The 23,971-nt window shown below is 44.5% G+C and overlaps 1 protein-coding gene across 1 annotated transcript; it reads left to right on the top strand.

Annotated features, from left to right (window-relative positions):
• The first annotated feature begins 1,923 nt into the window (after positions 1–1,923).
• Positions 1,924–21,621, top strand: HGD (homogentisate 1,2-dioxygenase). The gene is made up of 14 exons (XM_082206109.1): positions 1,924–2,137; positions 4,641–4,712; positions 6,147–6,235; positions 7,361–7,466; positions 8,349–8,408; positions 9,613–9,704; positions 11,460–11,494; positions 11,788–11,867; positions 13,376–13,475; positions 15,615–15,739; positions 16,496–16,600; positions 17,532–17,658; positions 19,203–19,384; positions 21,180–21,621. Exons 1-14 carry the CDS (start codon positions 2,114–2,116, stop codon positions 21,318–21,320), a joined length of 1,338 nt encoding a protein of 445 aa, XP_082062235.1. The 5' UTR covers positions 1,924–2,113; the 3' UTR covers positions 21,321–21,621.
• Positions 21,622–23,971: the final 2,350 nt, after the last annotated feature.

The following is a 23,971-nucleotide window of genomic DNA, read 5'->3' on the forward strand; positions in this document are numbered from 1 at the left end:
CTGGGAAGGTTGAGAAATGAGTTGATATCTGAATGCACTATTAAATCCAGTCACTGTCCATCAGAAACTCTTTTCAGCCATGGCATGCTTTGTGTATCTTTTGCACTGGCAAGTATCCTTGGGTAAACACTCCTCCCCCTGGGAGTCGCATGCAGCAAAACTGGGCAGAATTTAACCCATGCTCAGCATGCGCTCACAGGGAGCAGAGGTGAAAGAACCCCTTTTGCAAGGAACTGCTTTTTCTAAATAATTATTTTCCCTTTTCCTGTGGGAGGCACAATTTCTTTGTTGTGTAGTGATGTAGGTGAAAAAGCCCAGGGTCAGCAAAGCACGCAGACGCCATTTTTTCCTGCAGCACTGCACCATGGAGAAGTCCCTATCGGAGCCCGTGTCTACATAAAGCAGGTTTCTCCCTCCACGCAACAGGACTTCTTCATCATGCAGGGATGCAGGGGGGAAAGTCTGCTTGTTTTTGCAGCACACCCCTTTCAAGAAACAGGCATGCAGTGAAGGATAACAGACCTGTTCCCCCCCCCCTCCTGCTGCTTCCTTTGGCTTTGTCCATCTGTTCACAAGAAGGAATGGGCAAGTTCGATCAAACTGATTTAACCCAACATCTGTTAAGTGGGGGGGGGGTTAAATCCTTCTGCTTTGGCTGCAGGCACCTGAGACAGTGCAGATATGAGCCCTGACCCATCAGCTGACATAAAAAGTATGAATAAAATGGCATTGCAAGCACAGGTTCCCTATGTCTGCATTTTGTGCTACACTTATCCCACACTTCCAAGCATGTGCTAACTGGAATTAGAATAGTTTCCCAGTACGTTTCCGAGCACAATTCCAAGTGTTGGTGCTGACCTTTAAAGCCCTAGAGGCAGAGGCTTGACAACCATATGTCAGGAGTGCTCTGATGGTGTTTCCTGCTTGGCAGGGGGTTGGACTCGATGGCCCTCGTGGTCTCTTCCTACTCTAGGATTCTATGATTCTATTCTATTCTAGGGTGGGGCGAGTTGGGGCAGGGCGCTCCGTGGGGCCTCCAAGGAGTCTGCCTGCCTCCTCCCCCTCAGCCACCCTACAGCGGAGGGGGAGGCAACGGGCGGACCATTTGGGTCACCACGGAGCCTGCGTGCACCCAATCCACCGCATGACTCCCAGGAGAGACGTGTGGCTTGGTCACGCTGCAGTCCCCGCGGTGAGTGCCGCCTGGCATTTTGTCACCCCCCTCAGTGGTGACATCTGGGGCGCCCCCCCCCCAGTACCCACCCTGCTCTATCCTATCCTGTACTACCCTGAAATGTTCAAATGTTTCTTGGATTGTCCTTGAATCTTCCTGCCACACTCGCCACCCTCTCCTGCCACAACACTCTTGGAGAACTGCCACCCTAAACAATAGCTTATGCAGTGAGATTCGGGTTTGGGTTTCTTTCTCTTTTTTGTAAAAAGATGAGGTGCTGGATAGACCACATAGGACAATTACTCTTCCTTTTAAATATAGAAAAAAGCATTGATTGCACTGGCTCACAACACTTTCTTAAGGAACAGCTAAAGAAAATGTAAAATGATGGTCTCACAAGAGGCATGATATCCCCGAGCCCCCCCCCCCCAAAAAAAATTACCTTCAATATAAAACCAGGCGTATTGCCAATAGCTCAAAAGGGATATTCTATTTTTTTGTACATATGTTTGTCATAATTCTAAACATTCCTTATTAATTGTTGCTATTTTAAATTAAACGTCTATCCATACTTAGATTTTCTTGGTTCCTTGCTAACGTGAGCTGAAATCAAGTGAACAAAAACTGCCAACAAGCTGCCCTTCCCCTCCCCTCTCCCCCCCCCCTTTCTGTTTGTTGATCTGCAAAGATCAATTCCTCCCTTTGCTCTAGCAGAGAAGTCTGTTTCTTATTAAACTCGGGCTTGGTTGAGTAACTCGTTCAAAACTTCTCTTGGACTGTCTCACTTGGAGGCTCGATCTCTTGCCATCGCACGATCAAGACTGTCCTCAGCTGCTGCCGCGAGAAAATAAAGAATATTCCATCACTGGGACTCACTGGCTTAACAGCTGGACAAAACACCTGGGTTGGCTTTTGTGACTTCTCCGTAACACAACAAGCATGGACAAATTTGCAGAGCTGAAGGTAAGACAGCCGTAGCACTGAGAGCCCGGAGCTCTCTCTGGAAGAGCTAAAACATTTCCTTGTCTTCCAATTTCCCTCTAACAACTATTATTTCTTAGGAGATCTATAGAATACTTTTGTTTCAAGCTGGTGTGGGAATCCCTTTAAATCTTATTTGGAATCCTGGCTGCAAACGTTTTCAGCGTGCAGAATGGAAACCAGATGTTGTCATGTGCTTTTAAATCCAGATGTGCGCAGGAGAAGTCTGGTGACTCCAGATCGTTCTACTGTTTGGCTTGGACAGAGGAGCTAACTATTTTATTAACCTGTTCGTTTAATTGCAAGTTTTCTAATGTCCCTTCCATTTTTGCTGATCTGAAAAGTTTTAAACATCAGTCATTCTATTTAACTAAATCATTTTCTCCCCATATTTTGATTTTGGCTGTCTAAATTTGGGTTGCAAGTGGGTTTTTCTTTTAACTGCAGATCCCAACTCCCATCAGTTTCACAAGCCAGAGACTGTCTTTTCTTTACCGACTGAATATTTGACATCCCTTCCCCCCAGCACACGTCCTCTTGGTATTTGGGGGGTGTTCCTCTTTCAGCCAATCGTACTGATATACCGTCTTGCTTTTGCATAACTCTCAATTAACTCTAAAGTCTCTAGACTGAACAAGCAACTTTCCAGCTGTGTTGGAAGATTTTTAATTTTGTTTTAATTGCACCATGAAAATAGCTCTAGCAGAAATCTGCTGCCTGCTTTGCCGCCTGACCAGGATACAGTACACCTTTAAAGCACATTCAAAGCATATATTGTCCCTCAAAGAGTTCTGGACACTGTAGTTTAAGGCTTGCCGGGAAGAATTGTAACACTGTGAAATCTTCCTTAAAAAAGCTCAACAATATGGCAATCCTATCATAATTCCAGGACTGTCCTTGGAAAATCAGAACACTTGGAGGGTATGCAAATATTCCAGAGAAGGGGACGCGGGTGGCGCTGTGGTCTAAACCACTGAGCCTCTTGGGCTTGCTGATGGGAAGGTCAGCGGTTCAAATCCCTGCGATGGACTGTGCTCCCGTTGCTCTTTCCCAGCTTCTGCCAACCTAGCCACTCGAAAGCATGCCAGTGCAAGTAGATAAATAGGTACTGCTTCAGTGGGAAGGTAAACGGTGTTTCCATGCACTCTGGTTTCCGTCATGGTGTCCCGTTGAGCCAGAAGCTGGTCATGCTGGCCACATGACCCGGAAAGCTGTCTGTGGACAAACTCCAGTTCCCGCGGCCTGAAAGTGAAATGAGTGCCGCAAGCCCATAGTCGCCTTTGACTGGACTTAACCATCCAAGGGTCCTTGACCTTTATCTTTTACCTATTCCAGAGAAGATGTGTGCATTTGTTGGACTGAGAGACAGAGAGGGTACATCACAAACAGCCTTTGCAGCTGAAATACTTTCCTTTTCCCCAAAGGGGTGGATTTTTGGGGAGTTTGACACCACATACAGGTAGAATTCATATGGAGCTTCTAGTGTGGGTGGTTCTATCACTGGTCGGATGTGTGTCTCTTTTCCATCCAGAGATGGACACACGCACGGTTTATTTATCTAAAGCCTTTTATTTTTCTCAACTTTCCAGCCTGCATTGTATGTGTAGGCCCACCCGGAATGCCTCCCACATTTTGTAAAAGAATAACAGGAGTTCTTCAAAGACAGCCATCACCAGGGTGGCCTTCAGAAAATGCATTATGCACAGTGTTTGAGAAGCAACCTTAATCATATTCCACTTCATGAAACCCAACTTCAAAAGTATATGTCCATGCCTGCTGTCTAATCTCTTCAGTGAAAGGTCATGGTTTGTAGGCCAGAACTGAGCTTCCAACGAGAGCACTCAACTTGGTATTCAGCTCATTCAAATAAATGAACATGGTTTAATTTTTTATGCTCTGGTGGACTTTCATCTCCCAATTTTGTTTGAAAAATGCCAAAACAAAGATAAAATGTTGCCAGATGAATTTTTAAATATATTTGCATTAAGCACTGTACGAATATTACACGAGTAAGCAAAATAAAGACAAGAAAGTGTGACATTTTTTCTTTTGGACAAATGCGGAAATGGGTTGTTAATTCCCAGCTCCTTATTTGTATGAAAAGTCAAAACAGAGCTCGTCCCATTCCATAATGACAATTTTACTATTTATACCCCATGCACTTTACTGGGTTGCCAGAACCACTCTGGGCAGCTTCCAACATAATTAAACATTAAACATTTCTTTTAAAAAATTCCCTATACAGGATTGCCTTCAGGCGGCTTGGGGATCAGATAACTCCACACACCCCAACATTTCTCCAATAGGGACATCCTAAGGAAAAGTGGGACATTCTGTGATCATATCAGAAACCAGGACGGCTTCTCTAAATCAGGGACTCTCCCTGGAAAACAGAGACGCTTGGGGGGTCTGTGCTGGGGGAGGAAGTAGCATATCTATTTATAGACGCTGGTTTCATTGTGTGAAACAACTTTTTGTTTTGCAGTACATGTCAGGATTTGGTAATGAGTTTAGCTCTGAAGATCCACGCTGCCCTGGAGCTTTGCCAGAAGGACAGGTACGTGTGTCATCTGAAATGTGAGAAGCATGCTATTCACAGTGAAAGCCACGGCCAGACTCTGGGGTGACCCATCCGTCTGTGACAATTTCCAGTGCTACTTAGAGGCCCAACCCACCCATTTACTTTGCAAATAGATATTTTTGCGCCCTCAGAGAAAAAGTGGCTGGGAGTGTGTTTAAAGCAGAGAAACTGTAGTTTGAGACAGTTTTTCCAATCCATATCCATTCCTTCCATGACTTTTTTTTTAGGTATTGGGGTTTCCATTGGAGGTTTTTAAGCAGAGGTTAGATGGCCGTCTGTCATGAATGCTTGAGTTGAGATTCCTGCCTTGCAGGGGGTTGGAATAGATGACCCCTGGGGTCCCTTCCAAGTTCCAACTCTATGAGTCTATGATTATAATACACATCTGGTAAATGACATATAATTAGTTTTCCCAAGCCACATTCCCTCTCCACGTACGAAAACCAGAGGTGCACCTGGGATCCCTTGCACCCTTGGCAAGGAGCTGAATCAGCCCCCCCCCAAAAAAAACTACTTTGCTGCAATAGCCATATTAGAAATTACTACATTTTACATAACCCAAGGATTTGAAGCTCCAGGAGTGAGTGATGTTGAGGTGAAGAGGAAGGGCAAAAAAGAATCTCACGCCTTTGAGCCGTGGCGTGAGAAGGACTGGAAGCTTCTCCTGTGCTGGGTCTTGTCACACATATATGGCTTACCCTCCATAATCTGCTAGGCAATTTTTATGCACCTCTGGCGGTGGTCTGTTTCATCAAGCCCTAGGTAGACAAAAAACAAACAAACATATTTACAGAGGATAATATATAGTACAACGCATGCTCTCAGAAAATATAGTGGCTAGTGGAAGAACCCATTTCAAATTACAGTGGTACCTTGGTTTTCAAATGTCTCGGAAGTCAAACGTTTTGGTTTTTGAACGCCGAAACTCCGAAGTAATTGCTTCGGTTTCGAACGCACCTCAGAAGTCTAACAGGAAGCGCAACTTCCACTGAGTGGAAGACCCTGAAGCCTAGCTGTCGGCTATTGAGTTTTGGTTTTCGAATGTTTCGGAAGTCGAACCATCTTATGGAACAGTTTACGTTCAAAAACCAAGGTACCACTGTATATTTCGATTATTCTGGGGCACTCTGGATATGAGGTATAATTCACTTTCTACTTTCTTTATCCTGATTGTAGACTTCTGGATTGGAAACCGTATTTCTTGTGTCTTCCGTACTGAGCCAGGCTTTGGTGCTCAGGGAGTGGCAGGAGATGGGAATGTCTGGAGTTCCAAACTTGACCCAAGGAGCCAGTCAACAGATTTAGTTAAACTTTGTCACCCCAACCCAGCAGGATCATGGTTTTCTGATTTGACAGTTCCAAAAAAAGCATTCAAGCTCAACTTAACTCTTCTTATCTGTTTTGGTTTAGAATAGCCCTCAGATCTGCCCATATGGTCTGTATGCTGAGCAGCTTTCTGGGTCAGCCTTCACCTGCCCACGATCCACGAACAGGAGAAGGTATGGATGGATTTGGGGAAATCAGTTAACGTACGTGTGTGTGTGTCTATAGCGAGGGGGAGATAGTGAAATGTTCTTGGCACCAGCATGGTGTCTTACAAGTCACTGCAACTTTATTCCAAAGACACAGATGCTGTTTAGTATTGGTAGTGATAGACTAGGGGTGGACTTTGGTAATATTTGGTAGTACAGTCAAACCTTGGATCCCAAAAACCTCTGTTTTGGAACGTTTCAGCTCCCAAATGCCGAAAACCTGGAAGTAAATGCTTCGGTTTTTAAACGTTTTTCGGAAGCTGAACGTCCGGTGCTGCTTCTGCTTGAGTGCAGGAAGCTCCTGCAACCAATCGGAAGCCCCGCCTTGGTTGCTGAACATTTCGGAAACTGAAGGGGCTTCCGGAATGGATTACGTTCGACAACCGAGGTTTGACTGATGAGTGAGGCCAAAATTTGGATCCCCCAAATGGATCTTCTCAACTATGGATCTTCTCAATTTCATGTGCAGAAGCCCTTGAGGAACGTGTCAATAGGACACCTTGTCCTTGGCTTCAATGCAGAGGCTCCCCGTGTTTTGCTCTGGGATCTGATTCCAATAGAAAGGCTTACTTAGTCTTGGAACACGCAAGCTTGTAATTGTGGAGAGTGCCTTTGAGCAACTGCCGAGCGCTCCCTCATCTAAGGGATTAGGGTATAGAGGCTTAAGGGACAGCTTTCAAGAACTCTTGCTCCCTTAATCAGTCCTGAAAGAGAGGTCCACGTCTGCAAGAAAGCAGGAGTGGAATGCCCTGGAAGGAATCTGCTTACAGTCACACAGCTATGGCCACATCGATGATGCAGATTCAATGTATTCTGCCCCCCAGAGAGACTCCTTCTTTGATGCTCATTCACCACAGTGCAATAGTGTCCTGGAAATGCCTGGTGGTGATCTCTGTGGAAGGCGGCTGCCTCCTCTCAACACACACAGCAACTGCAGCCCAGAAAATCTATCTCACTCAGGGGAGCAGAGACTGCTCAGTTCTTCCGCAGTCCAAAGCACAATGTCAAATTCTGCACTGGAGCAGTGCGTGTCGCAGAGGCATTTAGTCAGCCAAATTTCCATGACTTCTCTGCATTTGTTTTCCTCTCTAGCTGGCTGTACAGAATCCTGCCTTCGGTTTGCCACAAGCCCTTTCAGCCTGTGCATCAGGGCTACCTGACACACACCTGGGATGAGGCTGAGCCTGAACCCAATCAGGTAATCCCAGGTGCAAGGAATAATGAGAACATGACAAGTCGACACCCCTGGCTCCTTTCCCAGGAAGGCCAGTGTTTCACAGAGACAGCAGTTGATATGCCAGAGACACATGAACTCAAACTTTGTTTCCCGGAAGAGAATTTAAAATCCCTCCTCCGCTTGATCACTTCTATACAGACAATAATCGTAACCAGTGCTATTTTCCTGGGGGGGATGCAGGGGTACGCATAACCCTAAACATTGTGTGAATCTCTGTACTTTTGTCCATTTACTGTACTTATTTCCCCCAATTTGAACTCTCAAGTGTTGGGCTCAGCTAAGTGCCCATGGAAGGGACTGACAGCATAAGAGCCAAGGTCAAACTGGAGGCAGTTAGTCTAGTGGGACAAGAGTGCTATTGAGAAAAAAGGATGGGGCAAACATAGGGACCCCCACATTCAAAAAAGAGACGCGGGTGGCACTGTGGGTTAAACCACAGAGCCGAGGACTTGCCGATCAGAAGGTCGGTGGTTCGAATCCCTGTGATGGGGTGGGCTCCCATTACTTGGTCCCTGCTCCTGCCCACCTAGCAGTTCGAAAGCACGACAAAGTGCAAGTAGATAAATAGGTACCAATCTGGTGGGAAGGTAAACGGCGTTTCCATGCGCTGCTCTGGTTCGCCAGAAGCGGCTTAGTCCTTCTGGCCACATGACCCGGAAGCTGTATGCCAGCTCCCTTGGCCAATAAAGCGAGATGAGCGCCGCAACCCCAGAGTTGGTCACGACTGGACCTAGTGGTCAGGGGTCCCTTTACCTTTACCTTTACATTCAAAAAAGCATTTGTTCTTTTAAAGATGTCATAATATATTCTTAGAATAATTTTTATTTCTCTCTTTCATTCTAGCTGCGATGGAAACCTTTTGAGATCCCAAAGGCCACTCAGAGAAAGCTGGACTTTGTAACCGTAAGTTAAAGACTAAAATGTAAGTTACAAAAAATACAAACTATAACAAGGAATAGTGCTGTACATTTTGTAGCTGAGGAAACTGAGGAAGGACGATCTGCTGCAAACCACACCTTGTCAACAAAAGAGTACTCAACCTCTCTGCTTGTAGGTATTAAGATCACATGGAAAAATTCTTCTATGTAAATGAAATATACACACACATTTTCTATCCATCTCTCTGAAATAACTGGACAGGCCAATGTAAAAAGAAAAACAACCCAAGGGGCTGGAGGCTACATCAGCCCCATGGCCACTTAATTCACATGTAATTGTGGGAAACTGTATGAGTTCTTGGGATAATGCTATCCTCCAGCCCCCATCCCAGTCCTGAGAAATTCTGAAACTGACATGGACTTTCCCTACCTCCCTCAAAAAATTCAAACTCTTCTCTGTATCCCTCTAACTCTTCACTGAGTGACCACTTTTAATTGTCATCATTGTGGGATGTGATCCATTGGAGCAGTCAAATACAGCATTCCTTGTTTTCCTAGAGTGGACGCAGACAGGGGGATGTTCCTCCAGCCAGGAGGACTTCCTGTTACACCTGGTCTGGAGCATCCTCCCCCTGCATGTGACCGTGACCTCAGGAGACCCCATGCAAGGTCCAGTCACGCAGCCATCCTCCTCTTTTGCTCTTTTGACTCCTTTTGAGTCTCTTGGACTAATGGGATAAGTCCCCCTATAAGATGAATCCACACCTTTCTCTGTAACTGTAACTACAAGCCAAAACCTGCCTTCAGGAATCAAACTGTGAACTGAATGTAAGTAAACTTCTTGTTACTTTTGAAGCAAGACTGTTGTGTCTTTATTCTTTAGAGAGGCATCAAAAGGGGACGTCCCAGGAATAATCCAATCTGGGCATGCCAGACTGGATTGCTTAACTAAAGAGATTGAAACGAATTTGCAAACTAGCTTTCTGCTATATAAGGGAAATGTGCTCTGCTACTTGACTCACTAGCGTGAGGGAGGAAGGATAATATTGAATCAATATATCCTCTCCTACTATCCACAGTATTCCCACAATCAAGAGTGGATTTCAAAGTTGTTTAAACTGAAAGCAATAGCCAAGTGTTTATCTAAGGCGGAGAGAATTTGGGGATGGGGTTAGACTGACCAAAGGCGCCTGTCATTTATGCTAATGTTAAGTGCATGTTTTCCGTAGGGATTGCACACTGTGTGTGGCGCTGGTGAGCCCAGGTCTCGAGAAGGGCTTGCGATTCACATCTTTACCTGTAACAGCTCCATGATTAACAGGTCTGTGAGCAATGCGTGAGCAATGAAGGTTTTCCTTGACAGTTCTGGCTAATACTAAATATTGTTTGCTACAATTTGTGCTGCAATTGATTGGGTGGGTTATGGTATTGTCATTGCTGTTTCTTTTAAACATTTCACTAATTTTATACAGTTCGCTAATGTTACAATCATGTTGACATTTCAAAACTTGACTTCCTTCCCCCTCTTTCTGCAGTTCCTTAACTTTATTTTTAATATCTTCTGCTTATCCTAATTAACCTAATTTGCTCATTTATTAATCTTCTTTAAATATATACTCTTATGAAACTGCAGGTTATTGCAATAATCCTGCCAGTGTTTTTATCTGTTTACAATTTATCTGTAAATAGTCAATAAACCATTTCCATTCTTTTATAAAAGTTTGTTATCTTGATTTCTTATTCTTCTGGTAAGTTTTGGCATTTTTGCATATTCTGTAAGTTTTTGTATCCATTCTTCCTTTGCTGGGACTTCTGCTTCTTTCCATTTTGGGGTGAGTTACATTCTTGCCACTGTAGTAGCACACATGAATAAGTTTCTATACAGTTTAGGTAGTTTTGTCCCTATAATTTCCCAAAGAAAAGCTTCTGGCTTTGTTTTTTTTACAGAGGTTATTTTAAACATCCTTTTCATTTCATTGTATATCATTTCCCAGTAAGCTTTAACCTTACTACCACATATGATTAAAAAAACCTTCTTTCTCTTTACATTTCCAACACTTATTTGATTTAGATTTATACATTTTTGCCATTGCTGTTTCTGCTGCTAATGCTGTTTTCATTGGTCCCTCTCTTTATAAGCATTGCCATTTTCGCTTTTCTTGCACCTCACCACGGAATCGCTTTTGTCGTGAAGGGCAGGCTATAAAGATTTATTTGAATATTTGGAGTCCTTGATTATCCCTCTTTCTTTCCCCTTTCTCCTATTCCATGCATTGTAAATATTTTGAATGCTGCTTGCGGCACCAGAGCACTATGTCTTTGAGTACAAGGGTAGCCAGTGTTCTGCCTTCCAAGCGGGGGGCGGGGGGGCGGGGACTTGAATAAAATATGGGAGGGGCAGGTAAGCCCCGCCCCACACAACTGATCACATGACTTGGTGCGCACACATCTTTTGAATGGCCATGCCCATCAGCTTAGGGGGCAGGCACCCTTGACTATTTTATTGGGGGGGGTGAAGGGACCTTGGCGCCTAGGAATTGGCTCCTATCCCTTCATACGTAGATGAGCTACAACTATCACCCCTTCATCCCTGACCACTGGCTATGCTGGCAGGGGCTTATGGGACTTGTAGTTCAGAGACATCTTTGGGAGACACCACAATGGCCACCTCTTGTCTAGTAAGCAACTTACTAGGAAAGAGTCGTAAAGACATCCCATAATGGTAGACATTGTACCCAGTTGTGCTGCTTCAGAGCGGAGCCTCACATGATTCCTCACACCCGGAATCCCTCTCATGTTCCCTGAACATAGAAAACTAGGATTCTAACCTAACCCTCTTGGCGCTGGCTGTCGTGAAAGCGCACTCAGTGTGTGAGCTGAAAACAATGACACTGAAAAACATCCCAGAGTCCAGGAACATTTATTTCCACACCTGGGCACACAGCATTGTGGAATTTTCTTAGCAGACTCACTTGAAAAGAAGTTTCACTGAAATCAGTTTAAAGAGTTTAAAATAAAGCTTCTATTGTGGATACCTTGAATTTTGAACATTCTGCAATTACTTTTTCCTCTATAGATGCTTTTATAATTCCGATGGAGACTTCCTGATTGGTGAGTTGTCCCTCTGACCTTTACCATTCTGATTTGTTCTTCTCAACTCTTTTTCTCTCTCTCTGTTTTATTTAAAGCTGGGAGGGTTTTGGAGCAAAGGGCAAGATTGCAGAGAGTAAGTAGATAACAATGGAATGATAGCTCTCTGTAGTATTAGAGAACCATCTACTCCAAGTGGCTTTCCTAGGGCAGGATCAGGTACATAACAATAGCACTGCACATTTGGAGTGTTGCCTGGGAATAGGAATGTGTTCCAGTCCCACAGCATATATGTTTGTGCTTCCTTCCTCCAGTCCCACAGCAAGGCAAATTGCTCATCACTACAGAGTTTGGCAAGCTGATGGTGGAGCCCAATGAGATCTGTGTTATTCAGGTAAGCCCTGGACAGCACAACACGCAAACACCCTTGTATGTTGCCCTTGATCTTCTAGGCAAAAATGTTAGTGCTGCAAGACTCCTGTAGGATCCTATCACACAGCCGTTGGCCACCTGAGGTTCTCCTCGTATTTTGCTTTTCCTGCATACGAGTCACCACCACAGCTGTGCAGCTGCTCCATTGATGCTGGCCTCATGCAGTACAATGGACACCTATTCTTCGTTTTTGGAAATAGCTGCCCTTCTCTGCATGTGACTTCAGGTCCTGGAGAGGTACATGCATAGGCCGGATTTAGGTTTGATGAAGCCCTAAGCCACTGAAGGTAATGGGGCCCTTTATATGTCCAGCTGTTCTTTGTCAACAACAAATTGTCAGTGGTTTTTTGTGTTGAATAGATGCTATATGGTAATTTATGGACTTAACAGGTATCCAAACCCATAATGGGATCAAAATAAATAAATTATGTACTACATGAAATCAGTCAGTAGGCGTAAGGCTCGTACGCTTAGTCCATGCTGCCTGATCATCAGTCTACAAGCACTCTTTAATATTAGATAACAGGTACAACAGCTTGACCTACGTTCAACTGCTCTGCACTGCAGTCTGCAGCTGCCTGCTACATGTTGCCCTGCAACCAGTCCATGCAGAATGTAGGCACCCTATATATAGAAATGAGCAAACCAGTGATATTTTAGGGAGCAGGCGAGCAGGCTGGCCCATTACTTACATCATAGGAGCCTACACAACACAAAACACTGTTGCTGTATATAGGTTTTATTCTATTTGATTTTTATCTTATATTTTGGAAATGTACATCCAGTTTTTTCCCCTTTAAATTTTTTTGGGGGCCCCCATGAGAGTGAGGCCCTAAGCTAGAGCTTGTTCAGCTTATACGTAAATCTGGCACTGGCCAGATGAGCACTGCAGTGTGCTTCCACATCTGAATTAGGTTCCACATCCAGGTTGAATTGCAGACATCTTCCCTGGGAAATTGTGGCATGTTTCTATGAAGGAAGGAAGCCTGGACATTGCTAGATATTACATTTCATTCAATTAATATTGAAAATGTTGTTATCCTTGTCTCTTATCTCGGCTCTGACATCAGCACATTCTCTTTAAAAGTTGTTCTGCCAAAAATTATGATGCATTAAAGAAAACTATAGTGACTCACCTTTACGGATTGCCTCTGTAAATTCTTATATTTGGCTCTTTTCGGAATAATGCAGTAACTGGAAACAAAAAGATGCAACTCGTGCTTTTTTTTAAAAAAAGCATTCTGGCATCCTAGGGCAGAAAGCTACATTTTCTGTGCCATGTCTATGATTTAGCTATTGGATCAGTCTAGGTCAGGCAAGCTGCATTGTGCTTCTACACAACGTGATCCAAATGTTGGCCAAGTCCTATTGACACATCCTTAGTCATTGGTGTGGTCAATTAGTTAATGGCCTGAAGCAATAATCCTGAGGTGAGCTTCCTAAGAGTTTTCTTTGTTCTTTGTCTCCCAGCAAGGGATGCGTTTCAGTGTAGAAGTATTTGGAGAAACTCGAGGCTATATCCTGGAGATATATGGGGGACATTTTGAGCTGCCAGACTTGGGACCTATTGGTAACTATTGACTATTCTTATTGCTTTCAATAACAATATAATGCTTTTTATTAGAATCATTACAACATCACAAAACAGAGAGCAAATAATTCCCCCCCCCCCCGTATTTCTTCTTCGCATTACTAACAACAAAATAAAATGTGGGCCCCAGAAGTTGAAAAAGGATTTCAGAGCTACATTGATGTTTCAGATTATACTTCCTCCATCTTTTATTATAGTGAAATATTAATGTACTATAATTGAAAGCTGGTTTACACAGGCAGCAGTGCTGTTGAATTCCCACCCCACATTTCAGGCTTGCACAAAAGCCTACAATTTGCCATGTTACTCAGTGAAGTTGGTTGGCAGAAGATTCCAGGACAAGCAAAACAAGATGTTTCTTTACCCAATGCATAATTCAGTAGCACCAGATGTGGTGATGTGCATTAGCTTTGATGGCTTTGAAAAGGGTTTTAGACTAAAACCCATGCCTTTAAATTCATTTATCGCCAGCATGGTGGTTTGGTGGAATATTCAGAAATGGTATATCTCTGAACACTAGATGCAGGAGACAAGCAACAAGAGAGAGGGTTTGTCAACACTTCCGCTTGTCCTGTACTAGAAATCTGGGTCTGAGCAGTTTTCCACTTGACCCACACTTTCCCAGGGAAAAGCCACTCTTTAGTGCTCAATCAAAGCAAATGTCCATCCAGAGAAAGTCAGTTTTCCCTGGAGGAAAGCAGTGGGACGAAAGAAAGTATGGATGAGCCACCTCAAAGTTTATGAAGACCAAGAAGTACTTGGTGGCTGCTGTTACAAACCAAATGCTAAGATTCTGTGGACCCCCACCCTGGTATGGTTCAGCAGAGCGATGCTTACTCCAAGCAGCCGTTTAGAATTCCAGCCTCTTGAAGTTACAATTATTATAGAATCATAGAATTGAAGGGACCTCAAGGGTCTTCTAGGCCAATTTATATTACCAGATCCTACCAACTTAACCTGGTAACGTTATGAGCTACCAATAGGTTTGCTGCAGGGTTTAGGAATATGAATCATGTGACTTGGCTCACATTTCACAGATACTTCCCAGCCATTTGAGGACATGCAAATTTTGAAGCAAGGGTACGGAAGTCTTTCTGTTACTTAGAAATCCCTACTTTCCACAAGAATCATTGGCAAAAAACCTTTCTACAGTAACATCTAAATATACAATACAGCATAAAATGTTTTCATCTCAAGTACAGAGAAGCTCTTTTTGAGGCTGTCCAAGAATAGACTGATATTCCCCGTGCTGCGTGGATGTTATTGGCCCAGAGATGGAAAGAAGAGTAGCAGATTAAGTTGATGGATTATGCCAAAATGCCAAAAATGACTGGAAGAATCAGAAATCAGGAAAACTAAAATTTTAATAAGGAATGGGGAAAATTTAGAATTTATCTTAAAAACCGTCGTAAACAGCTAAAACTGTTAGGAGGATTGGAATAACACTTGTAGTTTAATGGTGAATTTTGGACATAGTGGGGATATAAAAGATTTGGATTATCATAAAAGGTACAGGAGGAAATGATTAACAACAGGACCCACAAAGGGGAGGAGGGAAATCCAGGAGATTCTTTGGAATCTTGTTTTTATGCTGCATGTTGGATATGTGATTGTGAAACTTTAATCTGAAAACTATACACACACACACATATATACACATACATACACTGTATATATGGGACATGGGTGGTGCTGTGGTCTAAACCACTGAGCCTCTTGGGCTTGCCGATCAGAAGGTTGGCGGTTCGAATCCCTGCAACAGGATGCGCTCTCTTTGCTCTGTCCCAGCTCCTGCCAACCTAGCAGTTTGAAAGCACGTCAAAGTGCAAGTAGATAAATAGGTACCACTCCGGCGGGAAGGTAAATGGCGTTTCCGTGCGCTGCTCTGGTTCACCAAAAGCGGCTTAGTCATGCTGGCCACATGACCCGGAAAAACTGTCTGTGGACAAACATCGGCTCCCACGGCCTGTAAAGCGAGATGAGCATTGCGACCCCAGAGTCGTCAGGGGTCCTTTACCTTTACCTTTCTATACTGTGTGTGTGTGTGTGTGTGTGTGTATTCCCAGTTCCCGGTTCTACAATTTGTTACAAAGACCTGATTGCGCCCTTCTTTCCCAGGTGCCAATGGGTTGGCAAACCCACGAGATTTCCTTGTGCCCGTTGCCTGGTACGAAGATCGCCAAGTAGCTGAGGGCTACACGGTTGTCAACAAGTACCAGGGGAAACTCTTTACAGCACAGCAGGTTAGGACATGACAGTTTTCCGTTTAGAAAACGAAGCATTTCATTCGATATCAGTCTAAGGGTTGAGGTGTTAAATGCAGTCCGTCACACTGACTTTCTCCTGTTGTGATTAAACCATGCATGTTCTGTGCATATCCACCGAGGCAAAGCTAAAAAGTCCAAAAGCGAGCAAAGGAATCTGGTTTAGCAGATTTGCAATGTTTTGGAGTTTTGGCGAGGTGAGTGGAACGGGAAAACTGAAGGCAGGCTCTTCAGGCAGTAAGGGAAACCAACAAGGGAACTTCCACTGGGCTTCAGTTTGGAGTGGGTTGTTGGCGGGTAAGGAGCCCACCAAGTAATCCATGATCAGGTTCCCACCCCCATGACAAAGATGATCAGTCAGAAATTGCAGGAATCAGGGATGCAGGTAAGATCCCGTCCCAAATACAAAGGAGAAGCGATGCGTAGTAGCAGGCAGAGGTTGTCTGTTTGCAAGTGAGCAGATAATGGAGATTATTGAACTGGTTTACTGTAATCACCACATTATTATTTACTTTAAAATAATATGTTTCGTATTTTACCCCCCTAGTGACCCATTTTCCCCCCAGTCATGTCGTGTTTTACAATTTCTGCGTGTACAATTTTGTAACAGAAAGATAAAATATACATTTAAGGGGCAGGGATGTGTTTAGACTGTACCAGTTACATTCTCTAATCTCCATAAATACCAGACACTTTGCACAAGTAAAGGTGCTTGCATTCTGCTTAATCTTATAGAGCTGTTCTCCATTCAATGTTGTGGCCTGGCATGGGAACTACACCCCATATAAGTACAATCTCAGCAATTTCATGGTCATTAATTCTGTGGCTTTCGACCATGCGGTAAGTTTCTGGACGTCCTGGGTAAGTTAGGAAACATTCTATTGTTTGGTAATTCTTTCCAAAGCCAGCACCGTCCAAGGCAAGATTGGAATCAAGGGAGAGAGTAGTCCTGTAGCAATAATAATATAAGTACATTTGGAGGCTAAAACCCCGCCGTGGGAATATATAATTCATGCTGGAATCTGTGCTGGGCCTGGGGGTAACCCGAGAAACGTGGTCCAGGTCCGGTCCAGAATCCGAAGGCTCCGCTAGGAGACAGTCCAACAGGGCCAAGGCAGGACACAAGGCAGGAAACCAGGCAAGGACAGGTACAGGATCTCAGGCAGGATCTGGCACACAGCAATGTTGCTCCCGCAACCTGGGGCGGGGTCTGACAGCCTTTTATCTCTGACGGGGTAACGGCCAGTCCTGATCCCCCGGCGACTCACCTCCGTGTTTCGCCCGAAGGCGAGCACTCCTCCTGCGAGTACTCAGGTCTTTCCTTCTCTCAGACCTCAGTCTCTGCAGCTCAGGAGACGCCGGTGGGTTACTAGACCCAGAGGCCGCCTCAGCCTCCTCTGACCCAACTGGTAGTGGAGCAGATGTAAGTGATGGCCCAGCTGAAGGCAACGAGGTCATCCCCGCATCTGGAGCCAGGGCAGGCTCAGGCCCCTGACTCGGCCCAGCTGGTGTTTGTTGCGGGGGAACCTGTGCAGACTGGGACTCTTCGGGATCAGGCCCCAGACTTGGTTCAGATGATGCCTGAGGCAAAGGATCCGGTGCAGACTGGGACTCCTCTGGTTCCGAGTATGAGCCCGAGTCCCAGGCCATCGCAGAATCAATGAGATGTAGTCTAGGAGATGTCCTTGCCTGTCTCATACAATATATCTGATGTATCAGGTTAGCACTTGGCCCTGTTTAAATAACTTGTCAGTCTTCTTTCTGTTTGCAGGATCCTTCTATTTTCACTGTCCTGACAGCAAAGTCAACTCGTCCTGGAGTGGCGGTTGCTGACTTTGTTATATTCCCACCCCGCTGGGCAGTGGCCACCAAGACTTTCCGTCCACCTTATTACCACAGTATGTCTGTCACTTACTCTGCTATGCTGCGAAACTGTTACAGTAGATCCAGTCAGGCTCTGGGGAATCGGCTTCCTTTCCTCCCCTTTCGCAGATAAGCAGATAAGCAGAACAAAGCGAAAGGAGTCACTTACCAGTTAGAAATTTTAATGATCACAGCGAGAGAAGAAAAAAAGTCATTCCTAGGAATTGAGGTCCTCCCAATTAAGGGTTCTATGCACTTCCTCCCTGGTCCCCCCTGTCACTCCTGCGTCTTGCAACCTGATCTCACAACCATTGTGCTTTCTGTGCTGCCACCTTATCTGCTCTCCTTGACCTTGGGTTAAGCGGCTGGACGCTTTCTAGCGACAGTGAGTCTGTTAACTTTCTCTCTCCCAGTGCTTCTCCTCCTAGCTGTTCCCCATCCAGTATTTCCCAGCTTCTGCCTTCTGAACTATGCCCTTCTGCAAACCGCTGTTCCAAATCTATACTGTCCTCCTGCTCCTGGGAAGATTCAAGATCCTGATCAGGAGCAGGGGTGGCTCCCACCATTCCTCCTCAGTGTAGCCCTTCTCAGCATGGTCCCTGACAGATACATCCACAAAGGCTTCAGTTCTGCACAACAGATAGAAGACCTCCTTTAGCAGAGTTTAGTTGCTAGCCTAGCTGTCTCTTCAACAGAACCTGGAAAGGGGGATAAGTGGTGACTGGATAAAAGACAGTCTCCTCTAAACCACCATAAAGGGAAGTACAATAAAGTGGCCTGCTGCTTATTCATTCTTTAAAACAGCTGTAAAAGCTTAATTTAAATGTTTTTTACAAGGTTGTTTTTGTACTTCGCCAGATCATAACCTATTATAGTATTTGTTAGAATGGATTCCAAATATCATTTGTCCATAGCAAGTCTGTGTTTATGTGCAAGTTGTTCATATGTTGTGAGTTTGTATAAGTCTTCAATCCAATCGTAGAAGGGAGCAGCATTTTTATTTTTCCAATTCATCAGTATCAGTCTTTTTTGCTTGGTTAGGGAACAGAGAGTCCATTCATATTGTCCTTTTGTTCCATGTGCTGGGTATATAATTCAAGAGGATATTTTGCTCTGTAAATGTAAGGTTGTTCCGTACGGTTCTGTTGATGGTTTCAGTTACCTTCTGCCAAAAATCTTTCAATACAGGACAATGAAAAAACAAATGTTTTAGAGAAGTATTATCCCTATTGCATCTCCAACAGTTAGCCCTTTTTTAAACAAACATAATGGGGTCCAGTATATTCTAAATATTATTTTTATGTTGTATGAGCCTCAATTTAAGATCCAGAGATACCTTTTTTTATAGCAGTTAAAACAGTTTCCTGTGTGGTTGAAATTGAGATCTCAATAATTCTTTTTCTAAAGAATTAGAAAAGCTTAATTTAATAATGAAGGGGTAAGGACCGTCACCTCTGTAACGTGGTTCAGATATCTCCAATTCTACGACAGACTTGAGCCTCTACAACATAGCTGACCAACTCCCACGGTGGCCAAATTGCAGACCAGCTGTGACTTTCCCCCTTTTTAATTTCCACAGGGAACTGCATGAGTGAGTTTATGGGCCTGATCAAAGGGACTTATGAGGCAAAGGAAGAAGGATTTGTTGCTGGAGGTGCCACTCTTCACAGTATGATGACGCCCCATGGGCCAGATGGCGCTTGTTTTGAGAAGGCAAGCACAGGCAAGCTGGTGCCTGAGAGAATTGCAGAAGGAACCATGGTAAGAGCCTAAAACATTGAAGCCTAGCAGCTGAGATACGGGGTTTTCTTCCAGCTTGCTCTCTGGGCGGAGAGGCAAATGGAAGAGTCGCCCATTTGGGCAGCAAGAGTCATTCCTATTTTACACAAGAAATGATTCACAAGGGGGAAGAACTTCTGACCAGTCAAAAGATTGGGAGAGAGAAGTAAGATGTCTAGCTTGCCAGAGAATGAACTGTATTAGTCAAGTGGCTTGTGGGCTGCCAAAGGAAGGCAACCAAGAGTCCAGCCAGGGACGACTGAGGGTGGGATTCTTGCACTGCAGGAGCTAAGGACTCTTGAGGTCCCTTCCAACTATACAAAGCTGATTCTATGAAAATAATGCCTTAAGGAAGCCCAAGGGTGCTTCAAAGATGAATGGGTATCCCAAGTCAACATGGAATAAGGGTCTTCTTCCTTTTAAACCTGAGGTGCAAAGGGGTTTCCAAGCAGCCTGAGACTACAAAGGAATTTGAATGTGTTAGATGTTAAGACTATAGACATACAGTGGTACCTCGGGTTACAGACGCTTCAGGTTACAGACTCCACTAACCCAGAAATAGCACCGCAGGTTAAGAACTTTGCTTCAGGATGAGAACAGAAATTGCGTGGCAGTGGTGCAGTGGGAGGCCCCATTAGCTAAAGTGGTGCTTCAGGTTAAGAACAGTTTCAGGTTAAGAACGGACCTCCAGAACAAATTAAGTTCTTAACCCGAGGTACCACTGTATTGCATTTTTTATTTCCTTTATATTCCACGGCTCATCCAAGGAGCCTAAGGTAGTGAACAAAGCTCTCTTCACAACAGCCACGTGGTGCTGATTACGCAGAGCAGCAATCACTTGTGGGCATTATGCATTTACTAACTTGCACGGGAATAATCCGTGGTGTTTTATGAACTTGGGCCTCTGTATGAGGACTTGCCAAGGCATGCTGCCTTTTGTAAATAGTTCGGGCTTTGTAAGAATTCAGATTTGTCAAGTCTAGCAAAGTGTATGAAGAATTGTGTGCCAAGTTCTGTGTGACATGCTCATGCAAATATAGCACGCAAATTGAATTAGGTAATAGTCTTAAAATTCAGCATCATGAGATGTCCAGCTTTTATCTTATTTGCAGTTGGACTGGCTGGGGTGGTGAAAAGGATTTCCATTTATCAAGATATAGTGTTTCAGTGACTCATGTATCCCTGAAATCAAGTCAGGATCAACAGAACTGAAAAATAATTGCAACAAAAACAACTAGTGGTACCTCTGGTTACGAACTTAATTCGTTCCGGAGGTCTGTTCTTAACCTGAAACCGTTCTTAACCTGAGGTACCACTTTAGCTAATGGGGCCTCCCGCTGCTGCCGCGCAATTCCTGTTCTCATTCTGAGGTAAAGTTCTTAACCCGAGGTACTACTTCTGGATTAGCAGAGTCCGTAACCCGAGGTGTTTGTAACCCAAGGTACCACTGTATATGAAAGTCTGTTTTTTTCTACTGATAAGCAAAATTCAGCTTCTCAGTAGACTTCTAATGGCCAAGTCAACCCAGGTCTGAATATTCATCTCTATATCTGGGCAACCTTATGAGAACTTGTAAACATGAGTAGTCAAAGGCTAGACTTGTCAATACTTCTAGATACAATTTAAGATCTTGTGTGTATAACGGATTCTCTCTCAAATCATGTGCGCAACACTCTGTGCAACAACTCTTGTTTAAGCAACTTCTGTTTGCATTTAATTAATAGGTTGTTGCTAGTTACTTTCCCTTTCTCAACGTTTTATGTGACTTTTCCTGCAGGCCTTCATGTTTGAGTCTTCTTTTAGCTTGGCTGTCACCAAATGGGGGCTGAAAAGTTCCCTAGATAAAAACTACTACAAGTGCTGGGAAACCCTGAAGAGCCATTTCAATCCGAAGAATCCCGATGTGCAGTCACTCTGATTTTTCTCTCCTGCTTAGCTGAAGGCAACTGTGTAGCTGTTAACAGTGTCTTGGTCCATATTACATGCAGAAACTCATGGACAGCTGAAAAGACGAATGACCTGTAAGCGTAAAACCAAAGAACTGCCACAATTTTTTATTTGCCAAGTGCACCTTTACATTTGCTTAAAATGTAAAAGCCCCAAAACCTCCCATCATATAATACCCAGTGTAACAAAATGATTTTGTATTTGGTCTCTTTGGCACCAGAAAGATAGTTTTTGAGTCTCTCTCTTAGTTTAAAATAAAGGAATATTAGCAATTTGCCTTTCTTTATGATTTCTGACATACAGTGACACCCAAGTCCTTCTCGTGAGCTATCATATTCAACACACTGCACAAGCTGAACTGCCATTGTACCATTACTACTTTATGATTAAATAAAAAATTAAAAATTATGGGGTGTTATAGGCGGGTGGAACCTCTGGTGGGGGACACATCATGCTCCTTGTGGGGTAGTTTGTCCATCTTTGGTCCCCACCCTGCACTCAGCTCTCAGCTGTGGCTCTTAGGTTTCGGCAGATGACAATGGCCGCACTCCAGAAAATGGCCTTGACTGGCCAGCCAAACCAGGTGAGGGTAGCCGATGGGTCTCAAATCCTCGGTGAGTTAGGGACTTCCCCTGTGTGCAAAAAGAGGCTGTGGCGGATTGAGCAGGCAAGACCAATAGTGGATCCAACTTTTGGCAGTTTCTGCACACGCTGTAGATGGAAGTGAGGGGCAGATGGGGCTCATCAAGCTAGGGAGGCATTTCTTCGGGAGAAGAAAAGGCGAAGGAGTGAGCCCTACACAAATCTGGAGTCCTTAAGATGGTTGGATGGTGTCTTGGTACACCTCCTTCTGGCAACTCCGGCAGCCAAGCTGGGGCCCAACATTTAGCTGTGCTTTCCTTTGGACCACATCAGTGAGGCCGGGGGGGGGGGTCTTGTCATCTGGGCAGCCCAGGACCCCCAAGACACACTGCTCAGTCTTGAGCCCAGGAGAGGATACTTCAGTGCTGCTAATGCAGCGGTTTGACTTGACCCCCTGGAAGTTGTCTCTCAAGACAGATGGATGCCAAGAATTTATTACAAAAACATTCTTTTGCTCTAGGGCAGGGGGAGGCAACCTAAGGCCCGTGGGCCGGATCCGGCCCAATCACCTTCTCAATCTGGCCCATGAGCGGTCCGGGAATCATCGTGTTTTTACATGAGTAGAATGTGTGCTTTTATTTAAAATTCATCTCTGGGTTATTTGTGGGGCATAGGAATTCGTTCATCCCCCCCCCCCCCAATACAGTCTGGCCCACTACATGGTCTGAGGGATGGTGGAGCGGCCCACGGCTGAAAAAGGTTGCTGACCCCTGCTCTGGGGCAACTTTACAAAACAATTAAAACTAACAGCAAAAAAGCTTTTAAAACATGATGGATTTTAATCAAGAATGAAACATTAATGAAAATATATGCTACCATTAAAAACAACCTGGCACCTGGTGACAAGAAGACACCAGGTGAACCTCTCTAGGGGCCCAACTGGGGAAATCGATTGTTACCTCCCCACCTCACCTGAGGACCTCTAAAGGTGGAAATGTTTGGGCAGGCTGATGTGGAGGGGATCCTCCATACATGCCAGACAGAGAAGGATTTAAAAACTATCGCCAGCACTGGAATTTTGAACCAGAAAATGAACCAGGAGTCAATTTACCTGTTAAAGCACAGATGAGATGTGACCCAACACCCAGTCCCAGGTAGCATCCTAGCAGCTATATTTGGGACTAACTGCAGTTTTGAGGACAGCCTTCAAAGGCAGTAATTTAGCCTAGAACAGGGGGTGGGAATCGGTGACCCTCCATGTTGTTGGGCTACAGCTCACAGACTAGTTGGGGTTATCGTAATCCGTGGCAGTCTGGTGAATGGGAGCCATTTTATCCCTGAAACATTAGCAATGGCACAATCCACACCTAAACAGCAAACATACCTAAATGCATTTGAAACCAAGTGGATGAAAATAGCCGAATTTCAGGCTCAGGTCTCAGATCTGAAATGGGTAAAGCTACATTTCTACAAATTGATTCCACGGAAGGCATAAAGGAGGTCACCTCATTATCGTGAAAACAAGGTTCCGGAATTCTGTAGCCTCTTGTGTAGAGGTAACTCTAATACCAGATTTAAGAACCAGGCCTCACGTCAGTTGTCCCTTCGCTTGCTCAAACAATATTCCTCTGTCCCTGGCCTTTGCACCCCCCTCTGGCCAGTACTGTGTTTTTCGCTCCATAAGACGCACCAGACCATAAGACGCACCTAGTTTTTGGAGGAGGAGAACAAGGAAAAAAATATTCTGAATCCCAGAAGCCAGCTGCCCTGAAGAGTCTTTGTGTGGCTAAGCCAGAACAGCAAGAGGGATCACTGCGCAGCGCTCCCTCTTGCTGTTCTGGCTTCTGGGATAGCTGCGCAGCCTGCATTCGCTCCCTAAGACGCACACACATTTCCCCTTACTTTTTAGGAGGGAAAAAGTGAGTCTTATAGAGCGAAAAATACAGTAATTTGTGAAAATGTGAAGACATCTGAAAACCCATCTTTTGAAAGCAGAATTGCAAGCTGTAGTGACACAATAAATTTCAGCACACACACAAA

This window comes from Podarcis vaucheri, assembly GCF_965113315.1.
Source record: "Podarcis vaucheri genome assembly, chromosome: 17".
In the NCBI taxonomy this organism is placed as follows: Eukaryota; Metazoa; Chordata; class Lepidosauria; order Squamata; family Lacertidae; genus Podarcis; species Podarcis vaucheri.